General features: G+C 45.6%; 1 protein-coding gene across 1 annotated transcript in view; it reads left to right on the top strand.

The window, feature by feature from the left end:
* SELENOF (selenoprotein F) overlaps positions 1-14,371 on the top strand; it is a 43,703-nt gene extending 29,332 nt beyond the window's left edge. The window contains exons 3-5 of the mRNA XM_068124959.2: positions 6,351-6,414; positions 9,228-9,277; positions 13,695-14,371. Of these exons, the coding sequence (XP_067981060.2) occupies positions 6,351-6,414; positions 9,228-9,277; positions 13,695-13,826 (246 nt within the window). The 3' untranslated portion in view covers positions 13,827-14,371. The remainder of the gene's footprint in view (positions 1-6,350; positions 6,415-9,227; positions 9,278-13,694) is intronic.
* Positions 14,372-17,773: the final 3,402 nt, after the last annotated feature.

Below are 17,773 nucleotides of genomic sequence, written 5' to 3'. Positions count from 1 at the left end.
ACCCTCCTCCACCTTCCGAGGCCCACCTCATGTTAACTCACGCCCAGCACAACTAGGTCTTTTTAGCCGCAATGAATCGAGCCTATGGATGTGGAATGGTTTGTAGAAGTAGGGCCTATCCTCCTGTCTTCACACAACGCAGGATTAACACTGGAAGGGGGCCTACACTCACATATACTAAGACATAACTATACTACAAATGAGGCTACATGTTGCTCGTGTGACTAACTATGGGGGGCAAACCTTTAACCTTTATTGAGCTCTACTGTACAAATCTCAAAACCGAAGCACTGCCCCCCTCCCTCGTCAGACTCGTCCCCGAGTCGAACCCACACAAGTGTGAACGACCGGTTTTAAGAAAGACTTGGGACTAGTTTTTAATTACATGTGACACTTAGATGTGGTTCCCCTCTAACATTTACTCTAACCCGTGTATGTGACAGTTTTACTACACTAAATATGTCCCACCTACTGCGTTGTGTAACTAACTAACAGCATCGCACCCACAACTAACCGAATTGCGGAATTAATTGTCAAACTACACATAAAGCCGGTGGGTAGCATCTTATTTACAAGCACAAAAACCTAATTATTTACATCTCTATAACCCAGGACCTCTTCTTTTTGGAAAGAAGGTTGGAGGGGAGAAAAAGCACAGCAATGCACCAATACACAAAACACAGTTCAAAAATGCACAGTTCACCATTTGCTGCTGGGCCGCATCTTCTTGCTTCATCTTCTGTGTGCAATAAAAACTTAGTTCTTCTTTCCTGGCACACCAGAATAAAATGTACAAGAACCCGTGTTCGTTTTTATTTGCCAGCAGGGCCAACCTTATGTGGTCCAACTGCGTGACATTGATGCCACTCAAAATACGTGGTCCGAAGATGCAAGTTAAGTTTGCAGCAAATGATTGCTCAGAAAAGTGTAAAGCCACAAAACGTGTGGTCCATGTGTAATGTGGTGCAGCAAAGTGTCTGTGCGCGCACAGTAAAGTTATAATAAAGAATACGGCAGCAAAGCACTGCGCAGTTCATCTGCACAGGTGTAGCAATGTGCAGCAGAGGTGCTGCACAGGTGTAGCTGCACTTGCATAGCAAGGTGCAGCGGCACAGTTTGAGGTTGCTGCACAACTCCTCATCCAAAGTGGGTCCATGGGTGGGGAGGAAGACAAAGCACAGTCAGCAAAGGAAAGGGCGCAAGGGTACACATCAAAACAAGGCAATGCAGCATGAGGGGCGCGGGAGAGCGAGCAGAGCAAGCTCGTCCCTAACCGTTCGTACCCCCCCATGTCAGCTTACACTACCCTTGCCCTTCCCTGTATTTACAAATTACAAATTCGTCACTACGTCCTGTCTCCCATATCCCCCTCTAAGCCAAATTCGTCTTCCAATCCCTCCCAAGAAGGAAGAGATGGAATCAATACACAATGTCACTTTCCGTCGTGATGCGTCTTACTCACTCAAATCATTCACCTGGTGCTGGTGCGGAGCTTTGTCACCTTGGTGAATGAATGTGGATTGCGCGAAGGGAATTCCTCTTCCTAACTACTCTAATTGACATTAACTCAGTTAAACTACCCGGGGTCATACACTGCCAATCGGCCTCTTTACACTATGTGGTTCTAAAAACCAATTCCCATTGACCACCTGGTGCCTTACAAATTTGGGTCTCACTCCCCAATTTTTCATACTGTGCCTTTGCACAATTTCTGGGCTGGGTCGTGTGGCTCCACTAGCAGGTCTACCTACCTGCGCACCTCCGCCACTGAAGTCGCCACCCGAGCTTACCTTGCTCCTTGCGACTACCTGAATTGGGGAAGGCTCCTCCTGGCTCTCTCACCCCCTGATGCTCTCTCTGGCATTGGGCTACCTGGGTCCTCCTGGATGGATCCCCGCCCCTCGGGCCCCACTGAACACGACTCTGACTGGCTCCCAGAGTCTACCTGCGGCCTCACCTGGCCGACAAACTACCAGTGGCGGAGTGCTCCAATAACCATACGCACCAACAAAGCCCACACGTCCAGCCATTCCACAGACTCATGCACCCATCCAAGCACTTCTTTGCCACTACCTGCACCACAGGTGTCAATATCCAATAATTTACCTAAGCCCTCTGCCTGACTTTTAACTACCCACCCCGGGTATTCGTGAAGGGGTCCATCTTCCCCCATTCACTCCTTCGCACCCTGCATTCCACACCTTCTATCCCGCACCAAGCATTCCACACCACTCATTCCACACCATTTATTCCACACACCAAGTTCTCTTGCACACCTCTTGTGCTCACATACCTGTTCCCCACTTGCACACCATGCAAGTCAATTCACTTCAACACACTCCATTCGTCCTCAATACACCACCTCTGGTTATCCCCAACAAATTCCTCATTTGCGCCTCATTCTCAAGCTCAACACACACAGTGATTCTCATTCAATTCCTCATTTGCTCAAGCTCATCCTCACACACAATTTCTCCGCACTACTACACATACACAGCATCATCTAACTAACTACTTCTCCCCCTAATACTCGTGCTTCCCCGTCTTCCCATTAAACTAATCACACCCTCGTCATTATCATCCAGCTAAGCTAACTATGTCCCCTCTACCTGTACAAAAGTCACTACTTAAATCTTGTCATCTACTGTCATTTACTAAATCCCTAGCAATTATCCTAGCCCGCCCTCGGCTAGTTTACACTGCCACCCCATAATCTACTGTTCATGTGCCCCAAAGGATGTGAGGAATAGCAAAACCACCACTCTCCCACGCCGGGTACCATTCGCCAACACTATTTCTATTAGTCCACTCCACTTGAGCCTCTCGGTGCGGAAATACATTTTCATCACAGCTCGGCTTCGAAAAGCCGAGCGATGCATGCGGGTGGTTGGTCGCCTGTTGGTTGGGTCCGTCCGGCATTTTCGATTCAGGGGAGGAGGTTTTGTTGGGCCAAGGTTCAGGGGGCCATCCCTGCGCGGTGCCTTTCTGTCCCATGCACGATGGCCCAACCGCCCACGGTCGGAGTATCGCACCCGCCAGGGGGCGAAGCTCCGAACTCTCCTACCCCCCTCCCCCCCGAACTGTGCCGATCGCCTTTCCCCCCAAGGCGCGGCACCGACCATACAGGGTGGGGCCCCGCACGAATCGTGCACGCCGCCGCGGCAACGATCCCCGCCGATCCCCACTGCACACAAAGCACCCCGCGCACCGAGGGCTCGCGTCGGCTATACGTCGCCCTAAATGCTCCCCCAGTCTGCGTCGATGCTTGAGCCGCGTTCTCAACACTCGCGACCCACTCCTCTCTCGCACATCGAGGCGCTCCAGCGCCTCCCATACACCCCCTGCATTCGGTTGCCGCACGCTCTCGTGCATTCTCTTTTCTTGCACATTCAGGTACACACCACACAGGCGCACTCATGCCGCTCGCACACTCCATTATCACACACCCTCACACACATCCTGGCGCTCTCATACCACTCGCACACCCTCGCGTACACGCTTTTGTTACACCCTCAGTAACAACCACGGGTGTGCACTCTCCCGGTACACACCCAATCAGCGCTCACTTACCCACGGGTGTACAATCTCCTGTTGCACACCCAATCACATGCTCTGGTGTGCACTCCCGCACACTCTCTACAACACGCTCTGGTGTGCATCCTCTCTCACTCTTGGCCATCGCACACTCTGTTTCACACTCTCGCTCCGGTGCACACTTCCTTCGCACACGCGTGCCATTCACTCGCGTACATCGCACCACAGACCTTCCACGAGCGCCCGGGTTTCGTCGGGATCCCAAGCGCGCCAAAAATCTTTTCGCGCCAAACAGTTTCGCGCCATACACACTCCTGCTCACTTTAAGGACCCTCTTCCGCGGCAGCACCTGCAAACCTTCATTTTTGTTAGGAAGCACGACATCACAATGCAAATCCAGACTTTGAGTGCATTCCATTTCTACCTCAGATTTAATTTCTATCTCTGCCGTCTCCTCGGCCCCAATTTCAACTATACACATTTCTTTTTCTATATCTAGCTCGACGGCCGCCGGTGCACATAAAATTTTATTTTCTAATTCGGCGGCCGTCGGCTTTCCCACACCCCGAGTCGCGATTTCTACCCCCTCGGTCACTTTAGCCGCGCTCTGCCCAAGCTTGCTTTCTACGCATTCCTCACACCGCGTTACCTCGTCGCGTACCAATGCGACCTTTCCGCTCGACCTGCGCCTCATGTCCTCCCCCATCTTTTTTATTAACTCCCCTCGGGTGTCCATTTTGCTTTCCAGCCCCTTTTTCACCTCGTCCAATTGATCACCCATCTTTTTTATGTCCCGGGTGGATTTGTCCCCCAATTCTTTCAATTGGCCACCCATGTTGTTTTCCAATTTATTTAACCCGTCTTTCAGTTCCCGGGTGGTTTTGTCACTTTGGGTGTCCATTTTCCCATTTATTTTATTGATGTCATTCTTTTGGGCGCCCATCATTTCTTTCATTTCTTTCATGAATTGCGCCATGACGAATGGCATATACCCTGGCACCGCGGGCTCGGCTCTCGCCGCCACGTGCGAGGCGTCGCCTTTTTCTTCCCCTGCTACCTCTGCTGCCGTACCCTCATCAATTTCCTCTTCTTCCCCCAATTCTTCCTGTGGGTCCTGGGTTATCAACTCTTCCTCTTCATTTACCGCCACCGGCATTCGACCGCTTTGGCTAGCCATGGCACGAATTAAAATTTTTGGATTTTAAAAACTGAATTTCGATCGCTCATAATTTTGGGTCAAATTTGTCCAAAAAAAACTTGGTTGGGTTCCAAATCCCACTCCCCGACACCAAATGTTGCGGATCTGTCGCCGGCCTTCTCACCTTATCAAGGGGGAATTAATCCCCTTGTCTTTACTGACCTGGCGCGACCCAAGACCTATTACGTCCCTTCCGAACAGCGCCAAATAGGGGTTCGGGACCAAATTCGCTCATACCTAAGTACTAGCGCTGCCCTGGAAGCGAGGAAATAAGCCTCGCACGAACGACGTGTGATGGTGATACGCCGAGCGGTTTGCATACACGTGATCCGCGCCGTTATAGATAATGGAACCCGATTCAAGCGGTTTTACCTGTGCCACGCTCAGTCAATGGAGAAATCACAAAGACGATCGAATTCAGAAGAAAAGGAAGAACAAATAGGTTTAATTATTATGCACGTATTTACAGTTCAGGACGAAGAGACACAGGGAAGCTTAGACAGTCTTATTTCTTAATACCCAAGGACAAACGGGCCCGTCTCACTCACACTCACAAGGGGATTGCAGATGGGCAGGATTATGTTCTCCAGCGCCGCGGTGGTTGTCCAGGCTCGGCCCCGTCCAGCTCTCCACGGTCCCCGGCACGTCCCGCGCAGATGGAGGTAGGCGAAGGCAGGAACTCGTACCGTGTCGCTCGAACAAACGGGTAATCTCGGGGCGAACGGTAGAGGGCGGACTTTGCGCGGTTGGCGGTTATTCAGCTGCGTTCACTCGCTTTGGCTGAACCGCGCAAGTTATAACCGCCCTGGCTGCGCCCACGTATTCCTCATAACCAAGTTCATATGGTGCGAGTGATCCTCTTCAAGCGCGTCTCCCTTCTCAGAACTCAGAACTCCTTCAGCGCACCTCTCCCATAACTCAACTGAGGTGGGGGCTTCGCGCAATCGGTTTTATTGCCAACCCCTTAGCCCGATTGATGTTCCAACCACGCCCTGTGACGCAGCGCTGCGGCCACATGCTGTGAGCCTTGATTGGTGGCTCATTCTTACCGTCATCGCCTCGCCGCTGCGCCGACCTCAACCCTCCTCCACCTTCCGAGGCCCACCTCGTGTTAACTCGCGCCCAGCACAACTAGGGCTAGCCGCAATGGATCGAGCCTATGGACGTGGAATGGTTTGTCGAAGTAGGGCCTATCCTCCTGTCTTTACACAACGCAGGATTAACACTGGAAGGGGGCCTACTCTCACATATACTAAGACATAACTGTACTACAAATGAGGCTACATGTTGCTCGTGTGACTAACTATGGGGGGCAAACCTTTAACCTTTATTGAGCTTTACTGTACAAATCTCAAAACCGTAGCAATATATATATATATATGTAAGATCTTTGATTATAACTACTAGGTTATTTCTCCCTTTTTTCTTTACATTTTGTCCAGGTAATCGCGTCCACATCCAATCCCAACATCCGCTGCATTGCAGTTATTTTTGTTGTTGTTGTCGAAGGGGCTATTCTTTATTTTTTCTTCTTCTTCTTCCTCTTCTTTCTGTCCTATCTTTAATAATGCACATAAATCATGTTTTCTGTGCTATATTCTCCTGATCCTTCCCACAGCGTTATGCTGGAGCTTTATTGGAGGTATGTGGATGAAAACTGGGGAGGTTCCCCCAGGTCCAAGGTAAGTTTATTTCCTTCCTTTCTTGCTCGAAATGATACCCAAGGTAACTTTAATTGTGAGATTCATAACCATTAATCCTCGTGATAAATTCCAGGTATATTATTTTAGTGCTGATTATAAAGTGTCTGCTTAACTGAGTGCTTCATCCAAACCGATTTGGGTTGTAAAATGGCTCTCCAGGTTGATATCCAGAGCGGCCGTAGTGTAGAGCAGCCAGGTGCTCCATTATTTGTGCTTCGGCCAAATTGACCTCAGGGTGGCTGTTAAGAGAAGCAAAACAACGAAGCTGACATCGTAGACATCTTTCCTTACCATTTTCACAGTTAAAGTTTATCTCCTGCCTTGTATCTGCAGCTATTTTAATGATTCCACAAGGTCACTTGGTGAGGCCCGTCTTGTGCTAATAGTTTGTTATTTTAATTGGCTTTGCGTGGTTCTTTAACCTGGGTTCATGGATTGTACTGAAATCTCCATCAAATTGTAAGGAAGCTCAGGGAAAATTATTCGTATTGTAAATTAACATCGCCCAGTGTGGGATGCTTATGCTGCAGTATTGCTGTCCAACTCCGCCGTTATTTGCACCACCAAAATCCTGGTTCCACTGGTTTCGGTTTTTCTTCATTTTGTTCAAAGTGAGGTTTGCCCACATTTAGCAGATTGCTCAAATTACTGAGATGGTGAATGGCGGTTGTTGTAATCCAATTGAACATCTCGTATAAATGCGACAGTCAGGAGAGGTCAGCTCTCTGTTTGGGAGTGGTTCTCGGTGAGCTTTGAATGTGCAAGCCGTACGCTTTCTCCCTCTGTGGACTCTCGCCATATCTATCGCCATGCACGAGAGTACATTGAACGATCGTGCAGCAAATAGTTTTGTGTAACGGTGTATTTTACGTGCACTTTTCTTTCAGTTTGTTCCCTTTCCTTTCACGTGCAGTTGTTCTAAATGTACTGCAAACGGAGTGCAGGTGCGTGCCGTGTAATGCAGCGCGAGGGAGATTCGTTTTCCTGAGAACCTGTTGTCCAATTTTGTGGAGGCTAATCCATCTTGTGCTTGTTGGAAGGACAGCTGTGTTACATCACATGGAGCGCAGGCTTACCTTGTCGTACATGTATCATTGGCTTGATAGATGGGTTTGACGAGAGAGGTTTCACCGTATAATCGCGGTGTGAATTCTGTTTTGTGCCCGCATTTCCTTTGTCTCTTTTGAATTTCTGGCTCGCCTCTGAGGAGAACTTTATCCAGGCCTAGTAAAGTGTGGCACGTGAAAAACAAAATTCCTCTTAAAATTCCATTGAAATAATTGGTTCTCCTTAAATTGACATAATCTTCTCTCTGTTATCATCTTTTCATAACAGCAGGGAGGTCCAGCAATGAATAGCTGCATCAAAAGGTTCCCGTCATTGAAAGGGCAATCCAATCACTCTGGAGGCTTAAAAGAGGGGCTGTGGGTGGATTATGTCGAAATGTGAGAATGCGATTGTACAATTATTGCGGTTGAGACAAATTACAGTAATTGTGCACCAGTGAGGTCCCACAGAATGCAGAACATTAGGCGTTGATCCGTTCTACAGCACAGTATTTCATCACCCTTCTGTCTGTGTGGTCCTCTTGCTTTTTCTCTGGTTCTAACCACACGTACCATTGACATTTGTGAGGAATAAAAAAGCTTGTATCAAGATTTGCATCGTTCTCTCATGCATTTGTTTGGATTCCAAATAGCGGCTTGGGTCGGTGGGGGGCTGGAGGGAAGTGGGTGGAGGGGAGGGGGTTCAGCATTTTCCTTTATCTCTGCACAATTGGAGATCTGCTTGGGTCAACTTAAAATGTAGGCTCTATACCATTGTGTGTGTGTGTGTGTGTGTGTGTGTGTGTGTGTGTGTGTGTGTGTGTGTGTGTGTGTGTGCACGTGCGTGTGTATGTTTGCGCGTGCGTCCGTTTCCATCTCTCTCTTGGTTCCACAAACAGGCGAAAGGAATGGACAGGAGGGCGGTAATGCTCAATCCTGTGAGGTTAAAGAGGATGGGATGCTATTCCGTTCGTTAAGATAATGATCATTCTTGGACAAAACGCGAAATCAGGTGGCATCACCTTTTTTGCAGCATACGTGCTGAGGTGGGGGAGAAAATTGAGAACTAAAACTCAGAATAGTAGAAGAAATGAAGTTGGTGGGAATGTGAAGCATTTTGTCAAAAATCCAACCGAATTAACATATGGGTGCATTGTACCGTAAAATACATCTTGGCCATCGATACTATGAACTAAGATTGCAGAATGAATAAACTATGAATGTTGAGCCTAGTGAGAAGGACTAGCACAGTATAAAGAGCGTTGTGAAATTGTGTTCTTGTGACTGCTTTCACGCCGAGTGTTTTCTTAGTGCATCTTGTTCTCTTCCTTGTTGTTGAAAAATAATTATTGACAAATGACATTTTTTGTGTAACAACCCACAAGTCCAAAATGACAATCTATCACTTCTCGTCTTCCTGTCATTTTGTTAATTCGTCTGGTATTGTATTTTGAATTTGATTTTTAATTTGAATCTGGTATTGTATTGTATTTTGTTAATCCTCCTTTCTTTTCTTTTATTTCTTCTTTATGTATTCCAGGGTCATGACTCGTGGAAGAGCTAGATACTTTTACATCAGTCTTAGCCATGTTGCATTCTGAATTATTGGCAGCGTTGCTGCCATTCATTTATTTATTTCCACGATACAAATTGGCATTCTGGAGGTTTGAACATTCCTGCCAAGGTTGATGTGGATGTTTTTTGTCCTCCCCCTCCCTCCTCCATTATCTGCCCACTCCCTGGCAGCCTTTGTTAAGAGCAACAAGCCAAGCACATTCAAAGGGTTGACGATCAAGGTAATACATCATTACCGTGCTGACTGTGTTCCCTTGCGCAGGTGGCCATATCTGTCATGATTGACATGCATTCGTGTCATATGAGTCTCTTTTGAAATATCTAGCTTTCAGTGTTTTATATGCTCCTGGGAGACGGTGTGTGTGCCTCGCCTACAAAAGGCAGGTGAGATGTGGGCCTTTAATGCCGGTTCTTTGTTTTAAAGCTTTTATGTTGTCAGGTTTGGCGACACTTTGTAGTGCGGGTGAGTCCACATTGTTTGGCTCTACCTTATTTTCGTTTTCATTTTTACATGGCAAGAGCTCATGGAGGAGCTAGAGCACAAATTGCATATGTATACAGACAAAAACACGAGACGACACAGGACTTCACTCGGACAAACATCTGCCGATCTTGGGGGAAGTGATTAACTTACCAGGGCATTCTGGGTGCAAGCTATTGTCTGTGCATGGCAATTAAGGAGACACATCGCCTTCTCCCCCACCCCCTTCACAATCAAACTGAGCATCAAGCAAGGAAGCAGCACATGCACGTACCATTTTAAGTCTGTGATATGACTTCGCAGGATCGGAATCAAACTGCTGAACTCCCAGACTTGGAGTGATCTCTCAAACCATTATGCCACCAAGTCTGTATTTACAGCTGATGCTAAAATGGAAGACACGTTTTAAATTCTGGGAAGTAGAGTAAAAAAAAGAACACTGTAATTTTGATATTTGGTTAAATCGAGTATCAACTTCTGCTTTATCCTCGTCATGCCTGTAGACATGATTATCAATATAACCACTGATGAGCATTGCAGTCACCTTTCCCAATGGAGTTTGTATAATTATTTACTGCCACTATACTGGCATCCTGATGTGCACGTGACACCCGCTACCCCCTCCCCAACCCTCTGCTTCCCCCTCCCCCCTTCTCTCTGCTTCTCCACCCCTCTGCTTCCTCTTCCCCACCCCTCTGCTTCCTCTTCCCCACCCTTCTGCTTCCTCTTCCCCACCCCTCTGCTTCCTCTGCCCCACCCCTCTGCCTCCTCTTCCCCACCCTTCTGCTTCCCTTCCCCCACCCTTCTGCTTCCCTTCCCTCACCCCTCTGCTTCCTCTTCCACACCCCTCTGCTTCCACTTCCACACCCCTCTGCTCCCTCTTCCACACCCCTCTGCTCCCTCTTCCACACCCCTCTGCTCCCTCTTCCACACCCCTCTGCTCCCTCTTCCACACCCCTCTGCTCCCTCTTCCACACCCCTCTGCTCCCTCTTCCACACCCCTCTGCTTCCTCTTCCACACCCCTCTGCTTCCTCTTCCACACCCCTCTGCTTCCTCTTCCACACCCCTCTGCTTCCTCTCCCCCACCCCTCTGCTTCCTCTTTCCCACTCCTCTGCTTCCTCTTTCCCACCCCTCTGCCTCCTCTTCCCCACCCTTCTGCTTCCCCTTCCGCACCCCTCTGCTTCCCCTTCCCTATCCCTCCACCTCCCCCTATTCTCCCCTCCACCTCTGCCCCCAGGCTGCCTCCTTCACACCTCTTCCATCCTCTTCCCCACCTGCTCCCTCCTCCACCCCATCTCCTGCCCCATTCCCTCACCCACTCCCTTCTCCCCTCTCCTCTTCCACCTTACTACTCCTTACTTATCCTCTCCCACCACTTCCTCAACCTCCTGCCTCACACACACCCTCCTCTCCTCTCCATTGTACACCGCTCCTTTCCTATGCCATCTCCAGGCATTGCAAATCGTCATTGCCGGGCACCAAAGGGGGCTCGGCAGTGACGCACGCTGAAAGAGAGTACTCAGTTTTCACTCTAGTTTCTTTCTTGTTTGTTTGTTTTCTTGTTTGTTTTCTTTCTTGTTTGCTTTCTTGGTTGTCCGGACGATATCTCAGCCATCCTTTGAGCTAGGAAGCTGAAATTTCGGCACAGTAGTGAGCAAGTCCTTTGTCAAAAACGGTATTTTTTGTTTTTTGATTAATCAATTAATTGATGAGTTATTTAATTATTAGCGATTCATTAAGTACTTATTTAATTAATTAAATTTCATTTCTCTTCTGACCATTATTAACTCAGGCACCTTTTGAGTTAGGAAGCTGATATTTGGACATGCCAATGACCAGGTGATTTGGCTGCAAAGGCTATTTTTGATTTATTAATTAATTAATTAATCAATTAATCGATTAATTATTTAATTATTTGATTAATGACAAAAAAAATTTTTTTTTTTAACTTACAGATTCTGATGAAATAGTGATGGTTTATGTGTTCTCTGACCGAATTGATTAATAATTTAATTTATTTATGATTATTATTTATTTATTTTCATTATTAATCATTTATTTATCTTCTTTCTCATTTGGCCAATATCTCAGGCACCTTTTGAGCTCAGAAGCTAATATTTGGACATGAGTGACCAAGTGATGTGGCTATCAAGGATATTTTTGATTTATTGATTAATCAATTAATCAATGTATCGATTAATTATTTAATTATTCGATAAATTACTAAAAAAAAATTTTTGCCCCCAGTTACACATTCTGATGAAATGGTGGTGCTTTATGTGTTCTGTGACCGAATTGATTGATAATTTAATTTTTTAATGATTATTATTTATTTATTTTCATTATTAATCATTGATTTATTTTCTTTCTCATTTGGCCAATATCTCAGGCACCTTTTGAGCTGGGAAGCTAATATTTGGACATGACAGTGACCAAGTGATGTGGCTATCAAGGATATTTTTGATTAATTGATTAATCATTTAATCGATTCATTATTTATTGATTAATCGATGAATTACTTATTGATTAATCAATTAATTATTAAATTTTTTATTAATGACTTATTTGATTAAATTTCTAAAAGATACATCTTCGGATGAAGCACGAGTGGTTTTGTTATGGTATTAGCCAATTGATTAAGAAAATATTTTGTGATAATCTTTTATTGATTTTAATTATACAATTAATCAATCAATTAGTGGACACCTCTCCCTCCCAATGCAGCCTCTATGAGCTGCACTGCGGTATTGCCGGGCGCCAGAGGTGCCCCGGCAATGCCGCGCTGTAGGATATTTAATTATTTGGCATGGGGGCGGTGTACTTTGAATGTATGTGTACTTGTTTCATTTTTTATTTCGATGATTTAGAGATCCAGCATATTTTTAGAGCAAGATCTAAGAATCTACCTGTGCCAACAGGAGTTCTCGCTGACGCATCATGTATATATGGTTTTGGCACGTAGCACAGACACAGATTGCGTCTGAGTGGACCCTGGCGCCTCTTAATAGGATCGATCGAGCAACCCGACTCTTCCAGTCGATTCTTGTGCTCATCAGCTTTGTTTTGATTACAAACCCCGACAACTTGACACAGCCCTGCGGGTCCATAAATGTCACCTTTCAATGTTTTTGCACCTTGCCCTTCAACCTGTGTACACGTCTCTCAACCTGTGCATCTGCACCGATTTTCCCCTGGCCCCGCCTCCCACTCCTGGTTTGCATTACCTATGTCGCACTATTAACGCTTTCAACACCTGATACCTGCCATGTACAGTATGTTGTTCTGTTTGTTCCCAATTCTTGAGCGCACGGCTCATCATGCTGAGATTCCTCATTCCATTCCCATCTACTGTGATGATTTTGTCCATTGTGTATGGATGTCCTCACAATTCATGCCATCGTATACTCATGTCTCCTCATGTATTTGTCGAAGAAGAAGGCTCCTCCATGAGCCTTAGCGATGTAGGGAAAACAAAAGTCCAATGAGAAGCTAACAAAGTCCAAAATGCGTATCTGCAATATGAAAGCTAAATGTTCAACGGTTTTTGAATATCGCGTACACAAAAGTACATGGACGGATGATCAGTTGGTCGGACATAGCTCATTTAATGTCCCTTGTCGGAAGGGCGGGGGACAAAAAGGAAAGGAAAGTATGTTTGTTTCATGTTTTATTGCTTCCTGTAAACAGTTTGGTGTGAACATTCCCAACAACTGCTCAAAGTGCTCATTCAGCACTGTTTTTTGTTGTTTGGTTTTCTTTTCATTGAAATCCTCTTTTACGCACCTGCCATGTTGTACAAATGCTATGCAGTATTTTTTATCTTTTATAAGGTCGACATTTGTGCAGAAGGTATATAGGGATTTTCTAGTTCTATGTTTGGTTGCTCTGTGTGCTCGATGGTTCAATTTCCTGTATTTGAGATTGCGGAATGTCACAACCACTGCTGTAAGCCACGTCGAGATGACGCAATGAGGAACGGGGCATGTTCAGTGGTATTTCTGAATTGACGTCCTTTTGTGCAAAACGTTTTAACTTCTGATCTTTGTACAGATGTTGAGGCTCATGGAAGAACTAATGACAGGTGAAAAGAGTTCTCTCCTGCTTTTATTTTATTATTTTTTTGTTCTTCTTCCCATTTTTCCCTTTGCATCCCAGTATGTGCGTGGCGCTGACCCCGTTCTTAAATTGCTGGACCAGGATGGGAATGTTGCTGAGGAGTTGAGCATCGCTAGGTGGAACACGGACAGTGTCGAGGAGTTTCTCTCGGAGAATCTGGAACGCTTGTAAACGCAGAACTTTCCTTCCCATATGTGCCTTTGTACCGTCTCCTCTCCGTTTTTCCGTATTGGAATACCCATTTGTTAAAAATAAAAACGAAACTGCAGTTTGCCACTATGCTGATAATGGAGAAGCTGTATGTGGTTCAACACATGTGTAACAATTTGATGAAAGTGGCTTAACAATCTGCACGGAGTGAACTTGCTTCTTTGGACCAAATGTTTTCGTGTCTCACACCTCGATTACTCCATCGACTTCTTTTTTTTGTTGTTAATCTCTCCGAGTTTGTCTGTTGGTTAATTGTTTGGGGTGTAACGGTCGCTCTGGACTCGGACAAAATCTTCGAGTCCTGTGACGAAGACCCCAAGGATCTTGAGATGTCACGGTGGCCGCCTTTCCAGCGATTTGCCGAGTGTGTTGTCCTGCTTCGACCACCCACCCCACCACCCATGACGATTGCGTGCCAATCCATTCGTGGAGTGCGCTGTCTGAATTCCCGGTTTGAATGGGTGTCGCTGCATATCCCTGTACAATAAACTCCAAACGGAATCCTTTTCTCACTCGTTTTGTATGATTATTATTATTATTATTGAGGAATCTGTATCTTTTCATGTGCATGGCCTATCGATTCGTTACTTATCAAGTAGAGTATTTTAACTTGTGGAATAGATTCCCTCCAATTTTCGCTCACCATGATGCAATATGGTCGCTTTGGATTTGAATGCAACTTCAAACTGCTGATTCTGTTTCGGTTATAATTGGCTCCAAGACAAGTAATAACATGATTGAAACCTGAAAGGTCTGCAGCAATGTCACACTGTGCCATTTCTATTACAGTATCATCGGGTGGTAAGGACTGTGGATATCCCCTTTCTTCACATTGATGCCACTGGATTTGATCTGAAGGAAAGGTGAAAGGATCTGATGGTAGACCTGACAAAAGTAAAATTATATGTGGTGAAGTGATAGTTTTTTGGTCGTTTTGGTCTTTGTTCTCCATTAGTGGGTTTGTATCATTCCCCCACCTGTGCTGCGACAGGATTTGTTTATTACCTCTGCCACCGAAGGTGGATGAAAGTTATGTTTTCACCCCTGTCTGTCTGTGAACAAGATATCTCAAAAGGTTGTGGATGGATTCGAACGAAATTTTACAGAGAGGTAGTGTATGTGACACGGACAAAATGATTAGATTTTGGTGAAGATCTAGATTCAGATCCGGCTACTATAATTTTTGAAGTGATTCTTCACCATTGGGAGATAGGGCCAAAAATGGTATATAGCACGGTATCTCAAAAGGTTGTGGACAGATTTGGACGAAACTTGGTGGACCGGTTGGGTGTGTGACAAGACCAAATCGATTCGATTTTGGTGAAGATGTCATTATGGATTCGGATGTGAGAATTTTTTTTTTTTAAACTGATTCTTCATCATTGAGAGTTTGGGTAAAAAGTGATATATAACATGATATTTTAAAAAGTTGTGGACGAGTTATGAATAAACTTGGTGGATGTGTTGGTAAGGTGACCAGAACAAGCCGATTAGATTTTGGTTCAGGTCCGAATCCAGATTTTGTCTATCAGTGGGATACAAAAGGACCGGCTCGCTTTGCGGCAAAAAGGGTTGGCGTCAGGAAGGGCATCCGGCCGTAAAACATTGCTTCAAAAAGGGGACCGAAAAACAACAACAACCACAGTTCCCGAAAAAGGCCAACCCCCGCTTGCGGGGAAAAAATGGCCTCTAAAGGTGGTTTGGTTAGTGGGATACAAAAGGTAAACTGTTCAGCCTGGTGGAGGTTTGTGCTCTACCGAGTGCTGTTATACACTACCGGTCACAAGTTTTAGAACACCTCAATTTTTCCAGTTTTTATTGAAATTTACGCAGTTTAATGTCTCATTGTCCTCTGAAATTAAGCACAGAACAAATAAACAATTGGAGATAAAAAAGAAATCATAGAATCATTGCAAAGAAAGCCAAGGTGTCGGTGAGTACAGTTTCCTACACCATCAAAAGGCACTTGGAAACTGGAGGAAACTCTGACAGGAAGAGGTCTGGCAGACCCAAAGCCACAACAGAATCAGAAGACAAGTTTCTGAGAGTCAACAGCTTGCGTGATAGGCGGCTCACAGGACAACAGCTTCAAGCACAGCTTTACACTGGTCGAAGTAAGCAAGTCTCAGTTTCAACTGTGAAGAGAAGACTTCGAGCTGCAGGTTGGACAGGTCGAGTGGCAGTAAGAAAGCCATTGCTAAGATGGCAAAATAAGAAAAAGAGGCTTGCCTGGGCCATGAAGCACCGCCAGTTGACGACTGAAGACTGGAAGAAGGTCTTATGGACCGATTAATCAAAATTTGAAATCTGGTTCATCACGCAGGGTTTTTGTACGCCGTCGAGTAGGCGAAAGGATGGTTCCTCAGTGTGTGACACCAACTGTCAAACATGGAGGAGGAAGCGTGATGGCCTGGGGCTCTTTTGCTGGATCCAGAGTCAGCGACTTGCACAGAGTGACTGGCACCCTGAACCAAAAGGGCTACCACAGCATTTTGCAGCGCCATGCAATACCCTCTGGTATATGCCGAGTTGGTCAGGGGTTCATCCTACATCAAGATAATGACCCTAAACACACCTCTAGGCTATGTCAAAACTACCTTCGAGGAAAAGAACAAGATGGCAGGCTTCAAATCATGGAATGGCCAGCACAGTCTCCAGACTTAAACCCTATCGAGCTGGTTTGGGATGAACTGGACAGAAGGGTGAAAGCAAAGCAACCTACAAGTGCAACAGATTTGTGGGAACTTCTGAAACAGTGTTGGGAAGAACTTCCCGCACAATATTTGATTTCCATTGTAGAAATAATGCCACAAGTGTGTTCGGCGATGATATCTGCAAAAGGTGGCTACTTTGCTGAGTCAAAAATTTAAATTAAATTTTGTTAAACAAAATGATTCTATGATTTCGTTTTCATCTCCAATTGTTTATTTGTTCTATGCTTAATTTCAGAGTACATTGAGACATTAAACTGCGTAAATTTCAATGAAAACTGGAAAAATTGAGGTGTTCGAAAACTTTTGACCGGTAGTGTAGTTTACTGGTGTTTTTGCTTCACAAACTTGGTCAGGATTCAAAAATACGTGTGAGAAAGGCTCGTAGGCCAAGAGTCTCAGTCTGTGCTCCTCACTACAGCAGTGCGTCAGCCGCGTTGTGCCATTGAAGAAATGTCCGTCATCATGTTCAGTCGTTTTTGAACGTGTTCTTTCATCAATGTTGGTGTCTCGTAATTAAATACCAACGACAACAGCAATGTGGACAATTTTGTCCACCATGAACATGCCCTTGAAATAGTGCAATGGTGTCACATTGGGTGCTTTGAGTGATAATCAAGATAAGGTTTAAACACTGGAACTGGTGCCAACTGTGCCAACCCACTAATGGAGACAAGGTCTATTTAACCCCAATTCACCCTGACCTGGTGCACCAATTTTTTGGCACATCCCTGAGGGCATTATGCTTTCAAAATCTTTACCTGGTATTAAAGAGGACATGTCTGCATGCTTTACAATGCTAAATGGACCAACAACTTCCTTTTGTCTTAGTCCTGAAAAAGCAGTTGTCAGTCCATGTGGGCACAACCATGTCCTGCCAAGAAGGTGGTTGTTCTGGTACACACTACCTTTCTGCTCTGCACCACTTTGCTGTTTACCGTGGAGATGGTACAGTACAAGCTAAATTGAAAAGGATATTCTATCTCCATCGGATGGTCTATTCAATCACTTGTTCTTTTGTTCTTTTCATTGCAGCACTGGGCTGCGGGTGGCATCATTTAATGGGGCGCAGCTTTGCCCCACCTGTTGGTTATAACAAGAATTTTGAATCTGGCCTTAGGGCCAGCGGTAGCTTACCAACTCTTTTTGAGAGACCCTGGGATTTTTCAGTGGGACTAACTTTAATGTCCACTAATG

This window comes from Myxine glutinosa, chromosome 8, assembly GCF_964187855.1.
Source record: "Myxine glutinosa chromosome 8, kmMyxGlut1.1, whole genome shotgun sequence".
Classification (NCBI taxonomy): Eukaryota; Metazoa; Chordata; class Myxini; order Myxiniformes; family Myxinidae; genus Myxine; species Myxine glutinosa.
The sequence above is the reverse complement of the archived record's forward strand: the minus strand, read 5'-3'. Positions and strand labels throughout refer to the sequence as shown.